Source organism: Perca flavescens, chromosome 12 (assembly GCF_004354835.1).
Source record: "Perca flavescens isolate YP-PL-M2 chromosome 12, PFLA_1.0, whole genome shotgun sequence".
NCBI classification, from domain to species: Eukaryota; Metazoa; Chordata; class Actinopteri; order Perciformes; family Percidae; genus Perca; species Perca flavescens.
In genome coordinates this window covers 18,602,123-18,623,598 of record NC_041342.1, presented here as the reverse complement: position 1 = coordinate 18,623,598, position 21,476 = coordinate 18,602,123, and the positions used below count along the sequence as shown (strand labels likewise).

At 41.3% G+C, this 21,476-nt stretch overlaps 2 protein-coding genes and 1 long non-coding RNA gene across 4 annotated transcripts in view; 2 read left to right on the top strand and 1 right to left on the bottom strand.

Annotated features, from left to right (window-relative positions):
- LOC114564964 (macrophage mannose receptor 1-like) overlaps positions 1–10,229 on the top strand; it is a 35,027-nt gene extending 24,798 nt beyond the window's left edge. The window contains exons 26-33 of the mRNA XM_028592694.1: positions 5,565–5,667; positions 6,332–6,564; positions 7,174–7,339; positions 7,706–7,873; positions 7,949–8,065; positions 8,275–8,433; positions 9,293–9,328; positions 9,416–10,229. Coding sequence (XP_028448495.1) covers positions 5,565–5,667; positions 6,332–6,564; positions 7,174–7,339; positions 7,706–7,873; positions 7,949–8,065; positions 8,275–8,433; positions 9,293–9,328; positions 9,416–9,669 — 1,236 coding nt within the window. The 3' untranslated portion in view covers positions 9,670–10,229. The remainder of the gene's footprint in view (positions 1–5,564; positions 5,668–6,331; positions 6,565–7,173; positions 7,340–7,705; positions 7,874–7,948; positions 8,066–8,274; positions 8,434–9,292; positions 9,329–9,415) is intronic.
- On the bottom strand, positions 6,379–11,982 carry LOC114564967 (uncharacterized). 2 transcript variants are annotated; one of them, XR_003693866.1, is made up of 3 exons: positions 11,313–11,982; positions 9,446–9,651; positions 6,379–6,572 (listed from the first exon to the last, which is right to left on the bottom strand). It is a non-coding gene; the product is annotated as an uncharacterized LOC114564967 (long non-coding RNA). The 2 variants fall into 2 exon arrangements; XR_003693867.1 differs by lacking the exon at positions 6,379–6,572 and adding an exon at positions 8,756–9,079.
- Positions 11,983–15,113: 3,131 nt separating this feature from the next.
- The window catches only part of LOC114564965 (macrophage mannose receptor 1-like), a 43,015-nt gene continuing 36,652 nt past the window's right edge, over positions 15,114–21,476 (top strand). The window contains exons 1-5 of the mRNA XM_028592695.1: positions 15,114–15,436; positions 15,819–16,175; positions 16,934–17,095; positions 18,614–18,769; positions 18,961–19,071. Of these exons, the coding sequence (XP_028448496.1) occupies positions 15,373–15,436; positions 15,819–16,175; positions 16,934–17,095; positions 18,614–18,769; positions 18,961–19,071 (850 nt within the window). The 5' untranslated portion in view covers positions 15,114–15,372. The remainder of the gene's footprint in view (positions 15,437–15,818; positions 16,176–16,933; positions 17,096–18,613; positions 18,770–18,960; positions 19,072–21,476) is intronic.

Below are 21,476 nucleotides of genomic sequence, written 5' to 3'. Positions count from 1 at the left end.
ATCATTTGAATATTTAAAAAAATAATGATATTGGAACGAATATTAGGCAGCCCTTAAAGGTGCAATATGTGATATTGTATGTAATACTGGCAGCTAGCGGTTAAAATAGTTACTGCACTACCAATTCAAAATACTGGAGAGTCGTTTCCGCCGCCCCCTCCTGCACAGACTCGAAGTTCACGGGGGTTGCCAGGCTGAGACCGCAGCATTCACAACAATGTTGCTAGACGCTTTTCTCACATAGCCAGACATTACTCCACAGCACAGCAGAGTAGCTAACGTTAGATGCTAGTCTCACATAGCCAGACATTACTCCACAGCACAGCCGAGTAGCTAACGGTAGATGCTGGCTATATTGACAGTCATAAAAGCCCGTGCTCACGCTGAGCTCTGTAACCAACTGACAGACACACTTTTTCGGCTTAAAATGACAGTATGAACCGTTAAAAACACAACAACCTCATTGTCCTCTCCACACGCCAGTCAGGCACACTTCCTCGGCTTAGAATTACAATACGAAACGCTAAAAATACCACTACCTTGCCGACGGAACACACTTCATTGGCTTAGAATTACGGCAACAATCGCTAAACACACTGCAAACTCACAGTCCTCTCTTTCCGATTTACAGCCCCCCTCTTGTGGTTTAAAATAACTCACCGTTGTCAGCCTCCAGCTGCTGAACTACACGTTGTAAACAGCCATGGGCTGCATGCCTGGTCCTCCCGGTAACGTTAACAGTTAGCAGGGTTAGCATGGCGGCGTTAGCCAGGACCAGTCGGGAACACTTTACTGGCTATGTCTCAATTGTTTTTGCGAGTAACCAACTCGGTTACTCTAGCTATATAATTCAATGTGAGTACACAAATGTGGAAATGACATAAAATGTCAGTCCCTAGTAGCTGTGATAAATTAGCCTGAAGCTAATGCTTACCTGTTCAGGAGAAAATAAGCCAACTCTGCGTCCTTTTGGGATCTAAGCTGTCTCCATCTTTCAAATACATCTCCAATATTTACCAGGGGGTTGTTACGTCTTTGGTCACGCAACTGTTAGAAACATGCTGTTTTCTTTTTTTATGTCATGTAGAATCAATCTATCTCCGTTGATCCTGTTTGTTTGTTTGCTGCTTTCATGGCTGTACTACCGTTACAGCTGTAGCGTGCTGGGTTTACGTTTTTACAGGTATATCTGGCAACCCGGCCTGGCTGTCAAACTGGGCCGTTGATGACAACACACAGGCCGAAACAAACAGAAATTCCGTCACGGAATGTAAATTTCAAAAAGAAAAAATACTGACATTAGCATTGTTGTCAGAAAAGATAGTATTTCAGTTTAACATGTTTCCTTAATATCTGATGAGGCATTGGTGTCATTTTTGGATTTATTACAGTACAAATATTACATATTGGACCTTTAATATTCAAACCTGTCATGGGCATTATATTTTGTAAATATGGGGCTGCTCCTCACTCACACAACAGAAGAGAGAGGTGACTGTTTCGGCGGCCACAGGAGAGAAATACATCGCATGCTTGCTGGACAATACTGCCAACTTTTTTTTTTTCTAAAGAACGTCGCCAGATTTGTCGCTAGTCGCTTTTGTGAAAAAAAGTCGCTAAGGGGGTCTGAAAAGTCGCTAAGTTGGCAACACTGCCCACACACACACACACACCGGCTAGACGCACACACCAGCAACCACAAGTATAAACATCAGACCACTTACGTAGGCTACGGTGAAAGCTCCGAAATTCCTGTGGAAAGCATACTGTTTGTGTTTAATCCAGGGTCTGACTTTTAATTTAAAAAAAACTGAAGGCATTTCATGGTCAAAATCCATCCATCCATCCATCTTCGTCCGCTTATCCGGTGTCGGGTCGCGGGGGGAGCAGCTCCAGCAGGGGACCCCAAACTTCCCTTTCCTGAGCAACATTAACCAGCTCCGACTGGGGGATCCCGAGGCGTTCCCAGGCCAGGTTGGAGATATAATCCCTCCACCTAGTCCTGGGTCTTCCCCGAGGCCTCCTCCCAGCTGGACGTGCCTGGAACACCTCCCTAGGGAGGCGCCCAGGGGGCATCCTTACCAGATGCCCGAACCACCTCAACTGGCTCCTTTCGATGCAAAGGAGCAGCGGCTCTACTCCGAGCTCCTCACGGATGACTGAGCTTCTCACACTATCTCTAAGGGAGACGCCAGCCACCCTCCTGAGGAAACCCATTTCGGCCGCTTGTACCCTGGATCTCGTTCTTTCGGTCATGACCCAGCCTTCATGACCATAGGTGAGGGTAGGAACGAAAACTGACCGGTAGATCGAGAGCTTTGCCTTCTGGCTCAGCTCTCTTTTCGTCTGGCGGTGCGATAGATTGAATGCAATACCGCACCCGCTGCGCCGATTCTCCGACCAATCTCCCGCTCCATTGTCCCCTCACTCGCGAACAAAACCCCAAGGTACTTGAACTCCTTCACTTGGGGTAAGGACTCATTCCCTACCTGGAGAAGGCGTTCCATCGGTTTCCTGCTGAGAACCATGGCCTCCGATTTAGAGGTGCTGATCCTCATCCCAACCACTTCACACTCGGTTGCGAACCGATCCAGTGAGTGCTGAAGGTCGCAGGCCGATGATGCCATCAGGACCACATCATCTGCAAAGAGCAGCGATGAGATCCCCAGCCCACCAAACTGCAACCCCTCCCCACCCCGACTACGCCTCGATATCCTGTCCATAAATATTACAAACAGGATTGGTGACAAAGCGCAGCCCTGGCGGAGGTCAACCCTCACCTGAAACGAGTCCGACTTACTACCGAGAACCCGGACACAGCTCTCACTTTGGTCATACAGAGATTGGATGGCCCTGAGTAGAGACCCCCTCACCCCATACTCCCGCAGCACCTCCCACAGTATCTCCCGGGGGACCCGGTCATACGCCTTCTCCAAATCCACAAAACACATGTAGACCCGGTTGGGCATACTCCCAGGCTCCCTCCAGGATCCTTGCGAGTGAAGAGCTGGTCCGTTGTTCCACGACCAGGACGGAATCCGCATTGTTCCTCCTCAACCCGAGGTTCGACTATCGGCCGAACCCTCCTTTCCAGCACCTTGGAGTAGACTTTACCAGGGAGGCTGAGAAGTGTGATACCCCTATAATTGGCACACACCCTCTGGTCCCCCTTTTTAAAAAGGGGAACCACCACCCCAGTCTGCCACTCCTTTGGCACCGTCCCAGACTTCCACGCAATGTTGAAGAGGCGTGTCAACCAGGACAGCACCTCCACACCCAGAGCCTTGAGCATTTCTGGACGGATCTCATCAATCCCGGGGCTTTGCCACTGTGTAGTTGTTTGACTACATCAGTGACTTCCGCCTGGGAAATCGACGACAATCCCCGTTATCCTCCAGCTCTGCCTCTAACATAGAGGGCGATTAGTCGGATTCAGGAGTTCCTCAAAGTGCTCCTTCCACCGCCCTATTACCTCCTCAGTTGAGGTCAACAGTGTCCCATCCTTACTGTACACAGCTTGGATGGTTCCCCTTCCCCCCTCCTGAGGTGGCGAACAGTTTTCCAGAAGCACTTTGGTGCCGACCGAAAGTCCTTCCCCATGTCTTCTCAAACTTCTCCCACACCCGCTGCTTTGCCTCTTTCACGGCAGAGGCTGCAGCCCTTCGGCCCTTTGGTACCCTGCAACTGCCTCCGAGTCCTCCGGGATAACATATCCCGGAAAGACTCCTTCTTCAGTCGGACGGCTTCCCTGACCACCGGTGTCCACCACGGTGTTCGTGGGTTACCGCCCCTTGAGGCACCTAAGACCCTAAGACCACAGCTCCTCACCGCAGCTTCAGCAATGGAAACTTTGAACATTGTCCACTCGGGTTCAATGCCCCCAGCCTCCACAGGGATGCACGAAAAGCTCCACCGGAGGTGTGAGTTGAAAGTCTGTCGGACAGGGGCCTCCTCCAGACGTTCCCAATTTACCCGCACTACATGTTTGGGCTTACCAGGTCTGTCCAGAGTCTTCCCCACCCCTGACCCAACTCACCACCAGATGGTGATAGGTTGACAGCTCTGCCCCTCTCTTCACCCGAGTGTCCAAAACATACGGCCTCAGATCAGATGAAACGATTATGAAATCGATCATTGACCTTCGGCCTAGGGTGCTCTGGTACCAGGTACACTTATGAGCATCCCTATGTTCAAACATGGTGTTCGTTATAGACAATCCATGACTAGCACAGAAGTCCAACAACAAACAACCACTCTGGTTTAGATCAGGAGGCCGTTCCTCCCAATCACGCCTCTCCAGGTGTCTCCATCATTGCCCACGTGTGCGTTGAAGTCCCCCAGCAGAACAATGGAGTCCCCACTGGAGCCCCATGCAGGACTCCAGTCAAGGTCTCAAGAAGGCCGAATACTCCGAACTCCTGTTTGGTGCATATGCACAAACAACAGTCAGAGTTTTCCCCCCCACAACCCGCAGGCGTAGGGAGGCGACCCTCTCGTCCACCGGGGTAAACTCCAACACAGCGGCGCTCAGCCGGGGCTTGGGGGGTATCCCAACACCGCCCCGGCGCCTCACACCCTGGGCAACTCCGGAGAAGAAAAGAGTCCAACCCCTATCCAGGAGTATGGTTCCAGAACCAAGACTGTGCGTAGAGGTAAGCCCCACCAGATCTAACCGGTAGCGCTCCACCTCCCGCACCAGTTCCGGCTCCTTCCCCCACAGAGAGGTGACGTTCCACGTCCCCAGAGCCAGCGTCTGCCGCCCGGGTCTGGTCCGTCGAGGCCCCTGACCTTCACTGCCACACATGTGGCATCACACCCGACCCCAACGGTTCCTCCCACAGGTGGTGGGCCCATGAGCAAAATGGTATTAATAATATTTGAATATATTTGAATATTAATATTAATGAACGAACTTCAAATATGATTTTTGGGCAAAAGTCAAAGCCCTAATGTCATTAGTGTTAGTTAATTTCTATTAAATGGGACAGCAATTCTTTTCTGCTATTTTTTCCCCCCATGGGATAGTAGGCTGTCAGTAAACACTATTATTGGAATCAGAATTGTAAAGAGATTTATTGCCATGTAACACCTACTAGGAATTTGCCTTGGTATATCAGTCCCTCCAGGATTTCGTGATGTCGCGATTGCAACAATTCACGCGAATTCAACCAATCACCGTGAATTTTGGTGCAACTTGCAATTTTGATTTTCACCGCAACTTTTCTGCAAATTTGACGAAAACCGGAGTTTCCCGTGACTTCAACCAATCCAAGCAGTCCCACGTGACAACACAAGGGTTAAAAAGGCTGACTGCTGAAGGGAAAATACTGTTTTTTTGGCGTGAAGTTTTGGTCCTGATGGACCGCGGCCTCCTGCCGGAGGGTAGGGGTTCACACAGTTTGTGTCCTGGGTGAGAGGGATTGGCTACAATCTTTCCTGCCCGCCTCAACATCCTGGAGGCATACAGGTCCCGGAGAGACGGCAGATTGCAGCCAGTCACCTTCTCAGCAGAGCGGTTGATACAGTTTTGTCTTTTTATCACTACTCTCTCTGTGTTTCCACAGGAACAGTGTGCTGTAATCAAAAGTGATCATTTGATTGGTATTGGGCAATGGATACCAAAGTCCTGCAATGACACAAATGGATTTGTCTGTCTTCAAAATATTAGTGAGACCATCTTCTGACCTTTCTCTTTGAAATTGATATATACTTATAGTATTGATTAAGTATTTCTTAAAGCGGCTATAATCAATCAATCAATACATTACAATAAAAATGTATTAAATGATGAAACAATGTGACAATGTTAACAGGGGTTGCTTATAGTGATGAGCCTACAGATAATTATTTCTTGAATCTTTCGCTCCCCCTCTCTGTTCCCCTCTCTCCTCTCTTTATAGAGGGTTATATAGATGTTCAGCTCATTGTTTAGGTATTTGGTTAACTCCCGGCGCTCTCTAGCATTCTTTTTCGGCTGCAACAGTCAGTTATTTTCAGTTCAAAAACTCTAAAAACCCACTGTACACTACTTGCTCTGCACCAAACAGCAGATAGACAGTTAGCAACTAGCTGGTAAACACAGCGCCTAGAGAGTAAGATATTTCCCCCAGGAGTTGTTAAAAACCAAATACAGAGCTAAAAGAGAGTGAATATTTTGCCTGTGCCTGGTGGCCAGAAGTACAGCGCCAAATGAAAGCTAATGTTTCTCAATAATTGATGTGCAGCAATTAAAAACTAAACTGGTTACTGTATGTCAAGTCTGTGTTATTGCAGGTTCTTGACCATAAAATGAACAAAAAACTAAATGTATCTAATTTCTCACCCTAAACAGACCCATCCCTCCCAGACTCCCCTGAACCAACAACTTCTACAGACTATGTCAAAATATTTAATGACTCTATCAAGGTTGTTACTCAACAAATGAACTGGGATGAAGCCAAAAAGCACTGCGAAGGTGATGATGCCAAACTGGCTAGCCTGCGAAACAAGTGGTCACAGGCCTATGTTGAGCTGCTGGCTTTGAATCTCAAAGCTCCTCTGTGGATTGGACTGAACAAAGTACAGGTACAGTGCTGAAACAAAAACTCTAAAATAGCACACAGAAAAGTAACATTATTAACCTCTGCTTGCAATTACTTACTACTGCCTAAATTCCAACAAAAAGGTCTGTCACTTCTGTCTACACAGACTTGTTACAGGGTAGATTTTTAAGTAAAAAAAAAATGTTATTTTTTATTTTCGAGAAAAGGAAAAACTATTTGTATTTGCATGATAGAGTTTCTTACAATTCATCTTACATGACTATCTGTATTTAATTAAATGGCAATGTATGTACAGTAACAGTTGTTGAGCCATTTCACTCAATACCACAAATGTCAATCATGGTGGCACGAGACGAAAAGTCAGGGTATCAGTCAGTAGAATTAATTCTCTGGGGACCATGGATGGTTGTACAAAATTGTATGGCAATCCGTCCAGTAGTTGTTGCGATATTTCAGTCTGGACCATAGTGATGGACTGACTGAGATTTCAATTTATACAGAAACACTACTAATGCAGCTAAAATGCTCTTTCAATCATTCATTGCTGTAAAAACCAGAGATTGCAGATTATTTTTCAAAAAGAAACTGAATAATAAAGCTGAATGGAATCTGATCAATTTTTTCCTTTCAGACCAATGGGTATTTCACATTTACTGATGGCTGGCACATGCGCTTTTCTCATTGGGGTAAAAATGAACCAAGCGGTGACCGACCTTGTGTCTACGTAGATCTGGATGGAAAATGGAAGACTGCTGACTGCAATCGGACCATGAACAGTGTTTGTATGAGGTCTACAGGTATGTCAAAGTATAATGTTCCTTTGAATAAATTAATGTGTAACTCATCTACTCCTCTATAAAGGCCAACATGTCTGATATTTTAGGTATTAACCTGTACAGGTCAAAAGACCTCATATGCATACCTCTTGTAACATTATTTTAATTATTTATAATACTTTAATCACTGATCAAAAGTGTAAATTATATGGATTGTACATTTTTACCTTTGTATGCTTTTAGATGTTACAAAGTGTTCTTTTATAAAATAATGTTAAATACATCAAGTGCCTATTTCAAGGCACTGGACTTAATTTGAGTAAAATGAAAAGATGAAAAGATCTAATTAGTTAATCCCAGTATCATCACCGTCTCTCTCAATCACAGATTTGCCACCAACAGAGTCAAGTGGTTTTCCAGGAGTTTGCCCTGAAGATCCAGATTCATCAAATACATACCAGCATTACTTCTGGTTACCATTTAAAGGTTACTGTTACATATTTTTCACAGAAGAAAAAGAGTGGGCAGATGCATCTACTAGCTGTGTAAGACATGGTAAGTCCTTAAGATATTTTTAGGCACTAAAATGCATGTAGCTCTCAGTAAGGACTTCTCCTTTGTGTTGTGAAGGTGGATCACTAGCCAGTATTGAAGATCCCTTTGAGCAAGAATTCATTCAAAGCAATGCAAACATGTTTAAAGACAGCCACACCTCGTTCTGGATTGGCCTGTTTCAAACTCACAAAGGTACAGTCACATATGTTGGTTCTTTCATGAAAAGTAATATTCATCTCCACAGAAAGAAAAGACTTCATAAAAGAAAACCTATGATTGGTGAAAAACTGATGAAAAAAGTAGCCTATTGTTTCTCATAATTTATTTTTATTGTTTGACTATTGTTTTATGCAGAGTAAAATATGAGCATTAAATGACAATCTACCGGTATGTATCTCCAGGGGAATGGTTGTGGTTGGACAAAACAATCATGGACTACACTAACTGGGATGAAGGTCAACCTGGTGATCGCAGCTACGGACGGATTAGCACTTCAACTGGGAAGTGGAGTGCAGGCCGTCGGCAGTATTCTAGATCATACATTTGCAAAACAGCCAAAGGTAAAAATGTGTTATTTTTTTATTGTGTTAAGGAGGAGTTGGAGCGGAGTGTTAATACCTATGCCACTGTTTTGAGGTAACTAGTGTTGTTGTAAGCTACCTCGCCATTAAAGACAAATACACTTTAAAGTTGTGAATTGAGTAAATAAATTGCCTGCTGAGAATTCTTTTTTGGAAATTCACCTTTATGGGGGAAAATTAACCTGCACACGCATTACATAATCCTTTCTATATATACTCAATTAGAATTTATTCAGGGGGGTGTTTCACTGAGACCTTTTTTCAAAAATGCCCCAATCACATTTACATATTTCCACCTGGAGCTGTTCAGTACAACCACAGTCTGATCTGCTGGCCACTGAGCAACTCCACTGGAGCAATTGGGGTTGAGGGTGTTGCTCAAGGGCACCTCACCTCACCTCACCCACCCAGATTTATCCTGCTGTTCTGGGGATTAAACCACAGCCTTCCGGTCACAAGCTTGCTTCTCTGCGTCAGATAAAGCGATTACTCTAGCGGCGACTTGGCAGATAGACATGGCAGACTACTATGGAGTCAGATTAGTCTCAATATTAATGAATGCACACAAGCTGCATTTACGTGATTGGCTGAAAGGTAAGCAGCCATCTGACTGGGCTACAGATCCCTGTAAAAAAAAAAAAATGCATTTGGGAATTGAGCCATGGCATGGGGGTCTCAAAGAATGCACACACAAATGCAGTGAAGTTCACACATGACAAAAATACATGTTTACGAAATACAGTCATGAGGCTTCAGAAATGCTGTGTTGGTTGTATTCCAAAATGACGCTATACACTGAAAAAACAATCATTATCACATTTCCCTTCTTTCTCTCTAGTATTACTACCAACGCTTCCAACATCACCAACTGCTGGTAAGTAACACCTTTTTACCTTCTTTATTTTACAGAAAATTGTGACAAAATTCATTTGGCTGATAATCTACTTTTTCAATCTTGCAGTAGTTGATTTTCGTCAACGTGGCCACATACCTTTGGCAACTGTGGTGGTCATTACTGGGATTGCCACTGGGGTGGTCATTGCCTTATTCCTCTTCAAGAAGTTCAATCGTCGCTTATCCGTCCCTGACACGTTAACCACCTTTGACAACCCAGTCTTCAGCAATGAGTGGTCACAGCCTAATGTGGTTGACACCAATGATCATGTAGAGAACATAGAGGAAAAGAGCCCTGAGCCCCTTATAACACAAAAATGAACAGAATCAGAATCTAATGGTACACATACTCTATCGAGGGCTCATGGTTAGTGGCTTCTCTTTTGCATGGCCAATGATTTCACATTCTGTTCTGTTCTGAGAGGAGTTGGCAATGAGTGGCTATAATGGTCAAATCTATTAGACTGTAGGATGTCTTTATTTTGAATGATAGTTTGACATCATATTAAATAATATCTTTGTAATGACTAAGGGACTGGGAAGAATTCCATACACATTTTGTACTTCATTATAACTGTTATAAACTGTAATACAATTATGTATTTTAATACTTGTTACAGATCAGCTGCTGTGTAAACTCAAGAGTTGTAATCTGGCTAACAATAAACAAAGTATACCAAAAATGAATATCATTACTGCTTTTCATCCTGCTTACAGTTACATGCAGGGTGGGAAATTAGATTGTAAAACATTCCTTGTAACCGATTGGACAGCTTTTGTCAAAGAATGCTGTTGCTAAGTAACAACGCACAATGCTTATAGGAGTCGCGTTATGTTACTGCTAATGAATCCCCAACATTTCCGGATTTTGCTGCTTCATAATAAAAACATTCAAATACCAAAATAACTGAGGACTTTTATTGTGAAGAACTTAGAGGAAATGAAACCGTTCACAGCCGGGGCTTTGACCACGCATATTTCCGTCAACTCCAGACTTTTGTGGAGTAGTTTTCAGCGCTAGTCCATGACACCATGTAGCTGAGCTGAGGTACAGACGAAACAAAAATTATCGGTTAAAAAAATGTGGCAAATTACTGTAGATTACGATTGACCAAACACAATTTTACCATGGTCTCGCAGGCTTTTTTTTCACATCACGTTTTATTTGCCTATATTAATAAAATATGAATTAATAATAAAAAATAATGTATTGAAGCAATTCAAAATAGGCTAGTGCACTTTTTATAAATTTGAATTCCGGAAAAAATGGCTGGTAAAATATATTTGTGGCTAGTAAAATTGGGCATCCACCAGCCACTGTGGCTGCAAAAAAGTTAATTTCCCACCCTGGTTACACGATACTAGAACTTTGACCCTATAGTTTTTATTGTACTGCGGTGAAGAAGCAACGTATCACCCCAGTATGGCGATTAACCGCAACCCCTTACAAGAGTAGCGCAAGTTAAAAAGAGGATGCCGAGGGCAGACGCTTTGCAGCACAGCGGCCTAGCAGCTGAGCAGACAGAGAGCAGAGAGGGCAACTCGGCAGTCCGCTAACTTGTTGCTCTCTCTACCAATATAAGCTGCTCTGTTTTGGCTACAAAACAGCAGCTGTAACGTTAATACGTCCACTTCAGCTGAAAACGGAGAAATGTCTTTGCCCTTACTACCGTGTATTGTATTAAACATTACCTGTAGAAAAAAAATTCATAACAATCGTAGGGCCCTATGAAATCAGTTTTATTTTTTTTCTAATTCTGTTTAATTTTTTTTTTTTATTCCGTGTTTTCGGATTGATTTTTAGCAGTTTCGGATTTGCTTGTTTTCTTTTCTCTTCTAAGCAGTATTGACCTTTAAAAACTCTGTGACACAAACTCACAATTCAGCTTTTTTTATTTAAACTGTTAATATATTCAGCAAAGCACATTCAAAATTACCTAAATAAAAGCTAATTGGATGCTCACCTATAACAATGTTGAGGACCCTGCGATCTCGGTTGTCAGAGGTTTCTTCGACAACAACGAAGATTTTCTTTCCACGGATCTCTTGCAGCACTTTTTGCATGTGCTGGTCAATGACCCGCAGCAGGTGGGTCTGCCTGAGGCTGCTGGCATTTTCTGGAAGCGCGCCTCCCTGCTTGCAATGTTTAACAAGAAACGGACGTATTCTCTTCATTTTCTCTAGCGGTATGTCAGCTTCAGCACACACTGCAACAAAATCTTCCACAAACTCACGCCTTGCATCTATTGATTTAGTCGTCTCAATGGTAACTTGGAGGGATTTTCCCGCTGTAGATTTAGCTTTGTTCTTGAGATGAACTTTTCATTTCAAATGGTCATTACAGGTGTCTTTTGCGGGTCCAGTCAACAGTATGTTGACAAAACTTTGTTGTCCAGATTCATAGTAGTCGTTGGGGTATTGTTCAGCCCGGTATTTAGCAGTTAATTCACAGTTTCTTAATTCTTTTGCCACCGTTGTCTTACCGGGAGGCGCCACTCGCTTCGACATTTTTTCCCTCGCAACAACCGTGATGTTGTGACGTGATGACGTATGGTTACTAGGCAACAGGCTGTGCCATTTGGCCACGGTTTAGGTAGAGACCTGTCTCTGCTTGTTGTTGAGACCTTTCTCCGCTTGTTGTTTTAAACTGAAAAATGAGAAAAATAAATTGTTTATTTAATATGTCAACAAAATATATGCAAGTTCCGTGCGATTCCGCGTGTATAACAGAATACCATTTTCATGTGTAGATTCTGCGATTTGTTTGATCTGATAGATCAGATAGATGTGTGACAGGGTATGTCACAAAACTGTCTGTCATGACACCATTAAGACAGTGTAATGGATAGATTATTAAACCTCAAGTAAAGTGGTATCCTTTTAAATTTGATGTTGCCCAATTGTTTTGTCAACTAAGCAATTTGTACTACCACATCTCACCGGTATACTTTTTGACCTCTTACTCAACACTAGTGTGCTCTCAGCTTACTTCTCAGTTTCAAAGAATCCACTTCCTCTTTGAATGTAACTTTCTTTTCAAAAAGGGACATCGACCTACTTTTTATAACCCAATACTAATTAATTTAACAACACAATGTAAAAAACATTTATGGTACAGAAACAATTATCATTTTGTATCCAGATAAGTGTGCTTAAGGTAATATTTCAACATCAACTGGCTTCTTTAATCAAACACTTTCTCTCTCTTATGACCATGCACGCAAGTAAGCTGAGAGTTAAGAGTATGGGCCAATGAGGACATTTGCACACAAATATTCACTCACATTCACTTATAATCACACTAAAGTATGTATGCCCCCCACAGTATTTACCCTTTTATAAGTGTAAAATATCTGAAATAAAAGCAAAACTAATCAAATTTTTTGTCTGACTATAAAAGTTGGGTTCCAACAATATCAGGAATGTTATTTATGTGACTCATTTGAACAAAACCCTTTTCTACATTTCTAAATTGTATCATTTTATGGGTTGGTGTGGATGTGTGCAATTAGATGGCCAGTTGTGTGTTGGCTGTTGAACTAAAAAGACGCAGTGCGCATGGGAGAGATGGAGAGACTAATATAAATGCTAAGGGAGACTTATTGTCGATCTGTCCTTAGACAAAATGTGATAATGTTATCATTTGTATTGTGATTGTATTTACCATTTAGTTTATATAGTTACTTGCCAAAATGAAATAGCTGAATTTAATTACAAGGTTTCATTTGTTTTACGCTGCTTACAATTTAGATAGAACAGCATCAGATAGAAACAAATAGATTATGTATTTTTCATTAAAAACTATTTATTTTTCTCACAATGACCTCAAAGACTTTGTGTATACTAAACTAAATGGCACACAGCGCAAATGACCGTCACCGGACTACTACTGCATCTGGTGGGAGCTTGAAAATATTTTTTCTAAAAATAGATAGCTAAATAGCACAAGTATACACTAGTTTTGTGTAGGATATTTGATATAGACTATCTGGCTGTGTATGGTGTGTGTGGGAATGTGTGTGTCCTTGCTGCTATGTACAGTAGTGCTAAAATGGAGAGGGATGAAGTGTTAATAGCCCATCAGCCAGACAAAAGGATACAGACACGATTGGGCATGTCTGGTTATAGATATAAAAAATACAAAAGCTAAGCTAAAAATAAAAATATACCTTAAAGTGCCAAAGATTTACAATTGGATGATATGTGACTGAAAGGTCTGGGAAATCTATGTCCAAGCTCAGTAATGAGCCCTTAAGCTCAGTATTTGCGGTTACAAATTATGTTGACGAGATAGGATGGGTCAGTACAATGATGATTGACTTTTGACAATCATTCACACAACTCTTAAATCCTCTACGAGAAATGCATGGATAAAGTCTTCAGCTGTGAGACATCTCAGAAGAACACACCATGAAGAAACTTGTAGTGGTAGAGTATTCAAACTTTTAATTTTAAACTCTGTATTTGCTGTTACAAATTAGTAGCATTTCAAGTTCAATGTTAGGAGACAGGGTTGGGCAATGAAATACCATTCTAAAAGTAGTCAGTGAGTCAGTCAGTCAGTCAAAAAAGTTTTGCCTTGGTCAGGGAGAATGTGACACATCATAATTGAATTAGTCTTTGATTTTGGTGGACCATTTGTCTTCAATTTGTAAGTTTACGAATGGACAAAGTCAGAAATGTGTAGACTGGTCCTCTTTACTTAGTTACTGTGAAGTTAATATATAAAGTTAATCTACCTCAGTGTCCTCTAGTGTTCTTATAGTTGATTTAATAAAACCCAGAATTGTTTACCCCGTTTTTTTCTTATTATATGATGGCTGATGATGGACATGATGAAGCTGAGGTTAGTTGGATGAAATCAAAGAGGAAGGGAGGCCCGTAAAAGTCAGCGGGATGACGCCAATTGACACGATTGGCGTCATCCGGTGGACGAGGATGAGCAGGGGGAGTTCCGTGCGCTGTGGCATGGAGGGAGACAGGGTGCCATTCATCTGCATGTACAGCCCACGCTGCAGTGACACAGTCGTTTGAAAATACGCAAAGATTCCCTTTAATCAAGCACTTTACCTAATGCTTTCCATTACCTATTAGACAGGACAACAGGCAGTACAGGTGAGACAGGAAAGTATGGAAAGAGCCAGAATAGGACAGGAGAGGGAAGGAGGGGAGGCAAGAAGTCCCAAAGCATTTTAACGTAATTCAACATCTACAAATGTGTGCAAATACAGAATGTGTCTAAAGCATTTCTTGTGTAAGCAGCACAAAATAAAACTCACGAAAAACAATCCTAGGGGAAAACCAGGGAAATTTGTTCACCACGACAACCCAAGTCAGCATTATGAAAGCTTCCTTGTTGTGAATATTACACAATACTTTCTCCAATCAAGTTGAAATGTACAAGAATTTCAAACGGCCAACGTCAATGTTCTCTTGAATCTGTGTGAATCATGCTTGGCTGCTCCAACCGCAATTTGTATCACATCTGCTTTCTTTGTCTTTAAATATTGTGTCAAAATCATAGTCTTGTTCATTGTAGTCATAAATGTAAAATAAATTCAGGAATAATTGTGTAGATGATTAATAAATTGAATAAGTGGTGGTTACTTTAAAGTCTTGTAATGAATAAGATAAACGATAAAAATCACAATAAAAAATTAGAAATGTTTTGATCTGGTTGACTTGTAGGGTACGTGCGTAGACTGGTCGTCATTTTAAAGCTCACTTAGAAGAACTTCTTGTTTCCCACATTGTCCGTTTATTATGCAACGGCAAATGACACATCCACGTAGTAGTGTGTTCTGGGAAAGTGTATTACAATGAAACGGCCAAATGTACAGACATCAGAATTTTGGTTCCGTTTTTTAAAAGACTCGTATAAGTCGGAAAGAAAATGTTGACAGGATAGGATGGGTCAGTACAATTAAGATTGACTTTTGACAATCATTCACACAACTCTTAAATCCTCTGCGAGAAATGCATGGATAAAGTCTTCAGCTGTGAGACATCTCAGAAGAACACACCATGAAGATAACTTGTACAGCCTTTGTTCTTTTCATTCAAACATTACAATGTTTGGCTTCAGATGGTACAGTATTTAAACTTTTAATTTTGAGGGGGTTTTTAGATTGTGTAGATGTGCACTATACTCTTTATGTGAGACTGTTTGGGCCTTTACCATATGTCAGTGCATGTCCCCTGGGTTAATTTGATCCAGTTTAAAATCAAGGTGATTGCAATTTTAACTTTTTTCATTTGTATTTTGCAGACATGGGATGGTTGTAACTTTGTTTGCTTAGAAAAATTCTGTTTATTCTGTGAATACCTCTCAGTTATATTGTCCAAATAATATTAAATTTAATTATACACAACTAAAAACAACCCCAGTGATGGACTATGCAAACAGTTGTTCAAAGGATTTTCTAAATTCTTATGTAATAAACATTGAGTGTGTAATTCTTTCGATACAGATTCACCATTTCAACTAACCAACAAGGACACTGGTTTTTGTTTGGTTAAAACAAATACCAACTGCAATGACCTACGCTGGACAACTGGTGACCGACTTCTTGTTCAACAAAGGATAAAGTGCCTGGGCGTCCAAGGGAAAAGTGTGGGAAGTGAAATAAGCCTCTACGATTGTGATGAAAACAGCGACCTCCAAAAGTGGGAATGCAAGAACGGAACAGTGCTCGCCCTCAAAGACCAAGAGCTTTACATTGAGCTCACTGCAGATAACACAGCAGTTCTCTCCAAAACAATAGGACCCAATAACCACCTCACAATCTCAGGGACCTCCAGCGGTGCTTGTGCAAGAACATACAGAGGTACAGTATAAAACTGTGTTATTAAACACTAAATCACAACCATTTTCATAGAATTTCAAGTATAAAATTTAATGATGAAGACAACAGTTTTAGAGATTATGTTTTTAGAGAGATGATGAGGTTATTTTAAACATTACATTTCATGTTCACTTTATGCAACAGGAGGTCAAACTGGTAAACAGCTACCCATGCTTTGCTATTTACATATTAAAGCTTTAGTGCATAACTTTTTTTATATTAATGAACGTCCGTTACATTGCCAAATTAGTTGATACAAATCTAATTGAGCCTATCAGCTTCACAAAACTCTCTCTGTATTTCTCAGTATGGCTATGTTCAGAAACTGGTGACGTCCGGTGACTTTAGCGCACAGAAACTTGAGTGAAGATAATTATCTCTTCTGAAAAGTACATCAATGATTTTGTAATCCTTTGTGTCCTCCTTGGCTACTAGAAACTGTGTGGAGGAGGGGTGGGGGTAAAGCGCGATCACGGAAGGCTTGTATCATGTGGATGCAACAACAGTGGTGCTGTCATTACTAAGAATTCCTCATGGGGGTGACAGAAACTATGCACTATAGCTTTAAGTACTTCATTCAAAATGTGGTAAAGATTGAACTGACATAATCTCAGAATTCTATTCGGCATATAAAAAAGAATTTAGCATCATGTTTTGAAGTTATTTATCATATGTTGTACAACACTGCAGACCACAAATGTTCTGGAACTAATCTTTGTTTTGTTCTTATCACCTCTTAGAACTTTTTGCCATTGGTGGAAATGCCGCTGGACTCCCGTGCATGTTTCCCTTCCAGTACGAAGACAAATGGTACTCAGACTGTACGGTGCATTCTGTGAAGCTTTGGTGTGCCGTTGAAACTAAATATCAAAGCGAACGCTGGGGCTACTGCCCAGTAACTTGTGAGTACTGTACGTCAAAAGTCGGTTATGAAATCTTTCAGGAGCCAGTATTGTCAACGTAACTATACAGTATGAAATATATTTTTTTTAAATCAAAGTAAAAATAAAATTAAGTCAAGCTAAATTTAACTGACTAACCAACTAGCCTTACTGTATGACTATCATTATTAGCCATTTTTTGAGATCATAACAAGCTGTTCATCTCAATATGCATCTTATTCTACCTCTCATTTTAAAAACATTTTATGAAGGCTTTTGTGTAAACTGTGGAACTGAAGTGCCATGAATAGAGAGGATCCAGACACTTGAATAATCCATGTCTGTCTAGATTTCTAATATATGTAGTGAATACTTTGAAGGAATTTAATAAAGTGTATTACGTGTATTTTTTTTGGCAGAATGTAAGTGAATGATTCCAGTGAATAATTTCCAGTGAGAAACATGCTGTCTTCACTTAGAGACTATTTTTAAAGAGGAGTATAGAGGATTGATAGAGAGCTTCATCACATGGTGACGACAAATACCTGAATTTCAATTTCAGCAAAACCAGTGAGCTTGTGGTAGATGACCAGAGGAACAAGACAGAACATAAAGTTGTAGCCATGACAGTAGACAATGCTTTAAGTATTAGGGGTGGGACTCACCAGTGGCCCCCTGATACAATAGTATCATGATACTTATGTCACTATACAGTATTATTGCGATTTTAAACCTATTGTGATATTCTGCGATATATTGCAATTTATTACCTTTTTTCCAACTTTAAAGGATGTACCCTAAGGAAAACCTTGTCAAAATCTGTTTTTAGCTAAAAAGATAAATTTCTGTTTGACAAAAAAACTCAACTGCACCATCTAGTGGAGTGAAAAAAACAATTGCTTTTATTATTCTAGTACCAAAAAGTTAAATCTCATGTGCAATAGATTGATACTTTGCGCTTGTGTATCGATACAGTACCACTGTGAATGGTGCTGTACTATGTAAAAGCGCTTTAAGTAGTCAAGACTAGAAAAGCGCTATGTAAATGCAGTCCATTTACAATGCAGTCCATATGCATTTGACAAAGTGCAGTGTTAAAGCTAACCAAACAAAATGAAAAATGCAACAAAGTTGCAACTTCGACCCTGCACAGAGTCCACCAAACTGTGAAAGTGAACAAAAACATTTATTTGGTACGCACATTTGTCTGGCTGATGACTGGTCGACTGTGCTGCTGCTCTCTCCCTCCCAATGAACATTCCGTCCATAGAGCCACTGCACATTCACTGAGACGTATTAGTCTTCAAGGGAGAGGCGTTAAGGTCTGCCCTAAAAGGTGCTATTTTTTTTACACTGTCAGGAGGTGTAATTATTTTTCACATCACCTACAGGCATCATTTCATTTAGGGCCTACTACCACTAGTTTACAGTTAAGTCAGCCCCTGTTCATTTAATGAAAACAAAACAATGTTAGGTTATAGCGAGAAAGTTTTATACTTTGTAGCAAACATAACCTATCCATATTTTATATATTCATAGCAAAAGAAGGCTGGACTATAAACCCAACAACAGGAGCGTATTACCAGCTCAACACACAGGCAGCTCTGACTTGGCCCCAGGCTGAAGCCAGCTGTAAACAGCAGGGGTCCTCCCTGCTTAGTATCACCGATCCTCACCAGCAGGCTTACGTCACAGGTAAGGTAACAGTGACTCTATACAAGAGCATGCATCTGGGCACATACAATAATGTGCTATTGTTTTTCCATTAATGGATTAGATTTATAATAGTACTGAATGAAAAGGGTTATTTTTCATACATTTTTAAATGCATGACAGAAGGGAAAGACTCATTATTTTGTCATTTTTGTTTCCTATGTCCCCAACAGCACTGCTAGGTACAGGGGGCAATAAGCTTTGGACGGGGCTAATCCTGGATCCAGAACATGGCTGGAAATGGTCTAATGGGAGGCCTTTCCGCTATCTGAAATGGGACTCAGGTACAGGGTTTGACAGTAACAGTTGCCCGGTTGCCCTTGGCAACCAGACTGAGTCAATTGGCAACCGTTTCGTTGCCTCTGGTTGCCCCTTTTGGCAACCACCTGTTCAATATTTGTGTTTTTCTAATATATAAAAACAAATCAAAACTTACAAAACTGGAAAATCTTATTTCAAGTCAATATTTTATTTGGTTAAAGTTTAAACACTACGTTCGTGAGCAACACAACATTTCAGCTGTTGTGCGACCGCTTTCCACACACGCACATTTGCTGTGAAAAGATACAGGCAACGCTATTTTCTGTTCACATTTACGGCGCATGTTAAAATCCGGTGGTAATAAGGCACCGGTGCAACGTTAAAGGTAACAGAAGCATTGCTGCATGTCACGCTAGTAAACACTAATAACACGTTACACAGCAGGTAACGTTAGTCTACCGTTAGCTACACTAGTAACTGGATTAATCACGGTTGAAATGAAGACAGTTAAACGGTGTACTGTGTGATTGTATTTCACTGTAGAGGATTCCAACAGCTGGATGTACAACAGTCTGCCACTTAAGCTATGAGCTAAAAGACACAAACTAGCACTGGTCACTGTTGTTGTCAGAAAAACAACACAGACGGGACTAAATGTTGCATTTACTTGAATCTGGTATACCTCGTGGTGCATTCAAAGTTATTGTAAAATAAACTTTTCTCATCTGTTTTTGTCTTTTAACAGCAATTTACTGGTGAAATAAGTAATTATTGTTAAGTTATTGTTTTGTTTTTGTGCGGATCTGAAAATGTATCCGATCCCTGACTCAAAACCGTGATCTCATCTGTGAGTTTTGTGATCTGTTGCACCCCTATTTGAGAGGGATGGGAAATTATATTGCAAGCCATTATCTCATTGTTAAAATGTGTGGTATAGTTACATAAGAAATGAATAGCTCCAAATATAGGCAGTTTAAAACATGGCAACCGTATTATCATTTTCGGCAACAAAAACCACTTTAAAAAGTTAGCGTTGTGCCCTGCAGGTAGCTTTTGCCTTCACTTCAATATTATCACTTCAATATATATATATATATATATATATGTGTGTGTGTGTGTGGTTTGGAATAATAATAAAATATATGGAATAAAACTTGAATATATGGACTGAAAGTCGGAATATATGCAATACAAGTTTGAATAAATGGAATGAAACTTATTGAATAAAATCTGACGTCGTCAAGGTTCTGGCGCTATCCTGTGTTTTCAGTGAGATGAATCCGTACAAAAGTTGATGCAAGAAATGTGACACTATGGGCCCTATTTTAACGATTAAGTGCACAACGTGAAGCGCCTGGCACAGGTGTGTTTAGGTCTTGTACGAATCCTTTTTTGCTAGTTTAACGGCGGAAAAAAGGGTCCCTGCGCCAGGCGCATGGTTCAAAAAGGTTGGACTTAAGTGTGTTAATTAATCATAGGTGTGTTTTGGGAGTAGCATGCAATAAACCAATCAGAGCGTCATCTACCATTCCCTTTAAAAGTCAGGCGTGTTTGTACCTTGGCGCATTGCTATTACGATGGCGGATTTGCTAAGCAGGAAGAAGAGATTTTCAGGAGAAGAAACCGATCTGCTCGTGGCGTGAAGTGTAACCGCGCGAGCAGATAATTTTATAATACTATTTCACATTGTAATATTTTTATTTTTTATCTTTTGCATGTTTGTGTGCTGCTGCGCGTCCCTGTGTGTGTAACAAGCATATAGTGTGTGCACTGTGAACGAACCTAGGTGTATTTTACTAATGCACTGTTAAAATAACAATGAAATGCTGCGTTATTGACTTTAGACAAGGTTTTTGTTTGTCAATGGCGCAATCACTTCCCATTGCCTCAAGATAGCAATACGCCAAGAATTCACCTGAACACACCAGCATGCCCATGGGCGCACACATGGGCGCAGGTGCATTTGCTATTTAAAAGACGTGGGCGCTGTACGGGAAATTGACAACTGCGTCGGTCTTAAACTAGCAAAGAAACTTGCATCGGGCTTTGCGCTGCGCCAGGTGCAATATAGGGACCTATGAGTGAATCAGCACAGATCTATTATCAGCAATCCTAAGAAATAAAGAGATCATTAACACCCTGGCAAATGCCTGCACAGCCCAAAAATAGTACCAGTAACTGTATTCAAAACCGTTCTAGCGATGATCAAATGTATCCGCTGCTTCATCATGGAAGACCAAATGTAGTAAACCTCACGGGCCACTCAGTTCCTGTTCATCGGGCAAATGTTTATACAGAAAAAAACCTCAACCTCACAGGTGCAGCCCCACTACAGCCCACACTACAATCCCGGCTGAGCGGCGCACAGAATGAAAGGAGAAATGTACGCAACAGCCGGCAACAAAACAACGTGCTGGAGAGCCCCACC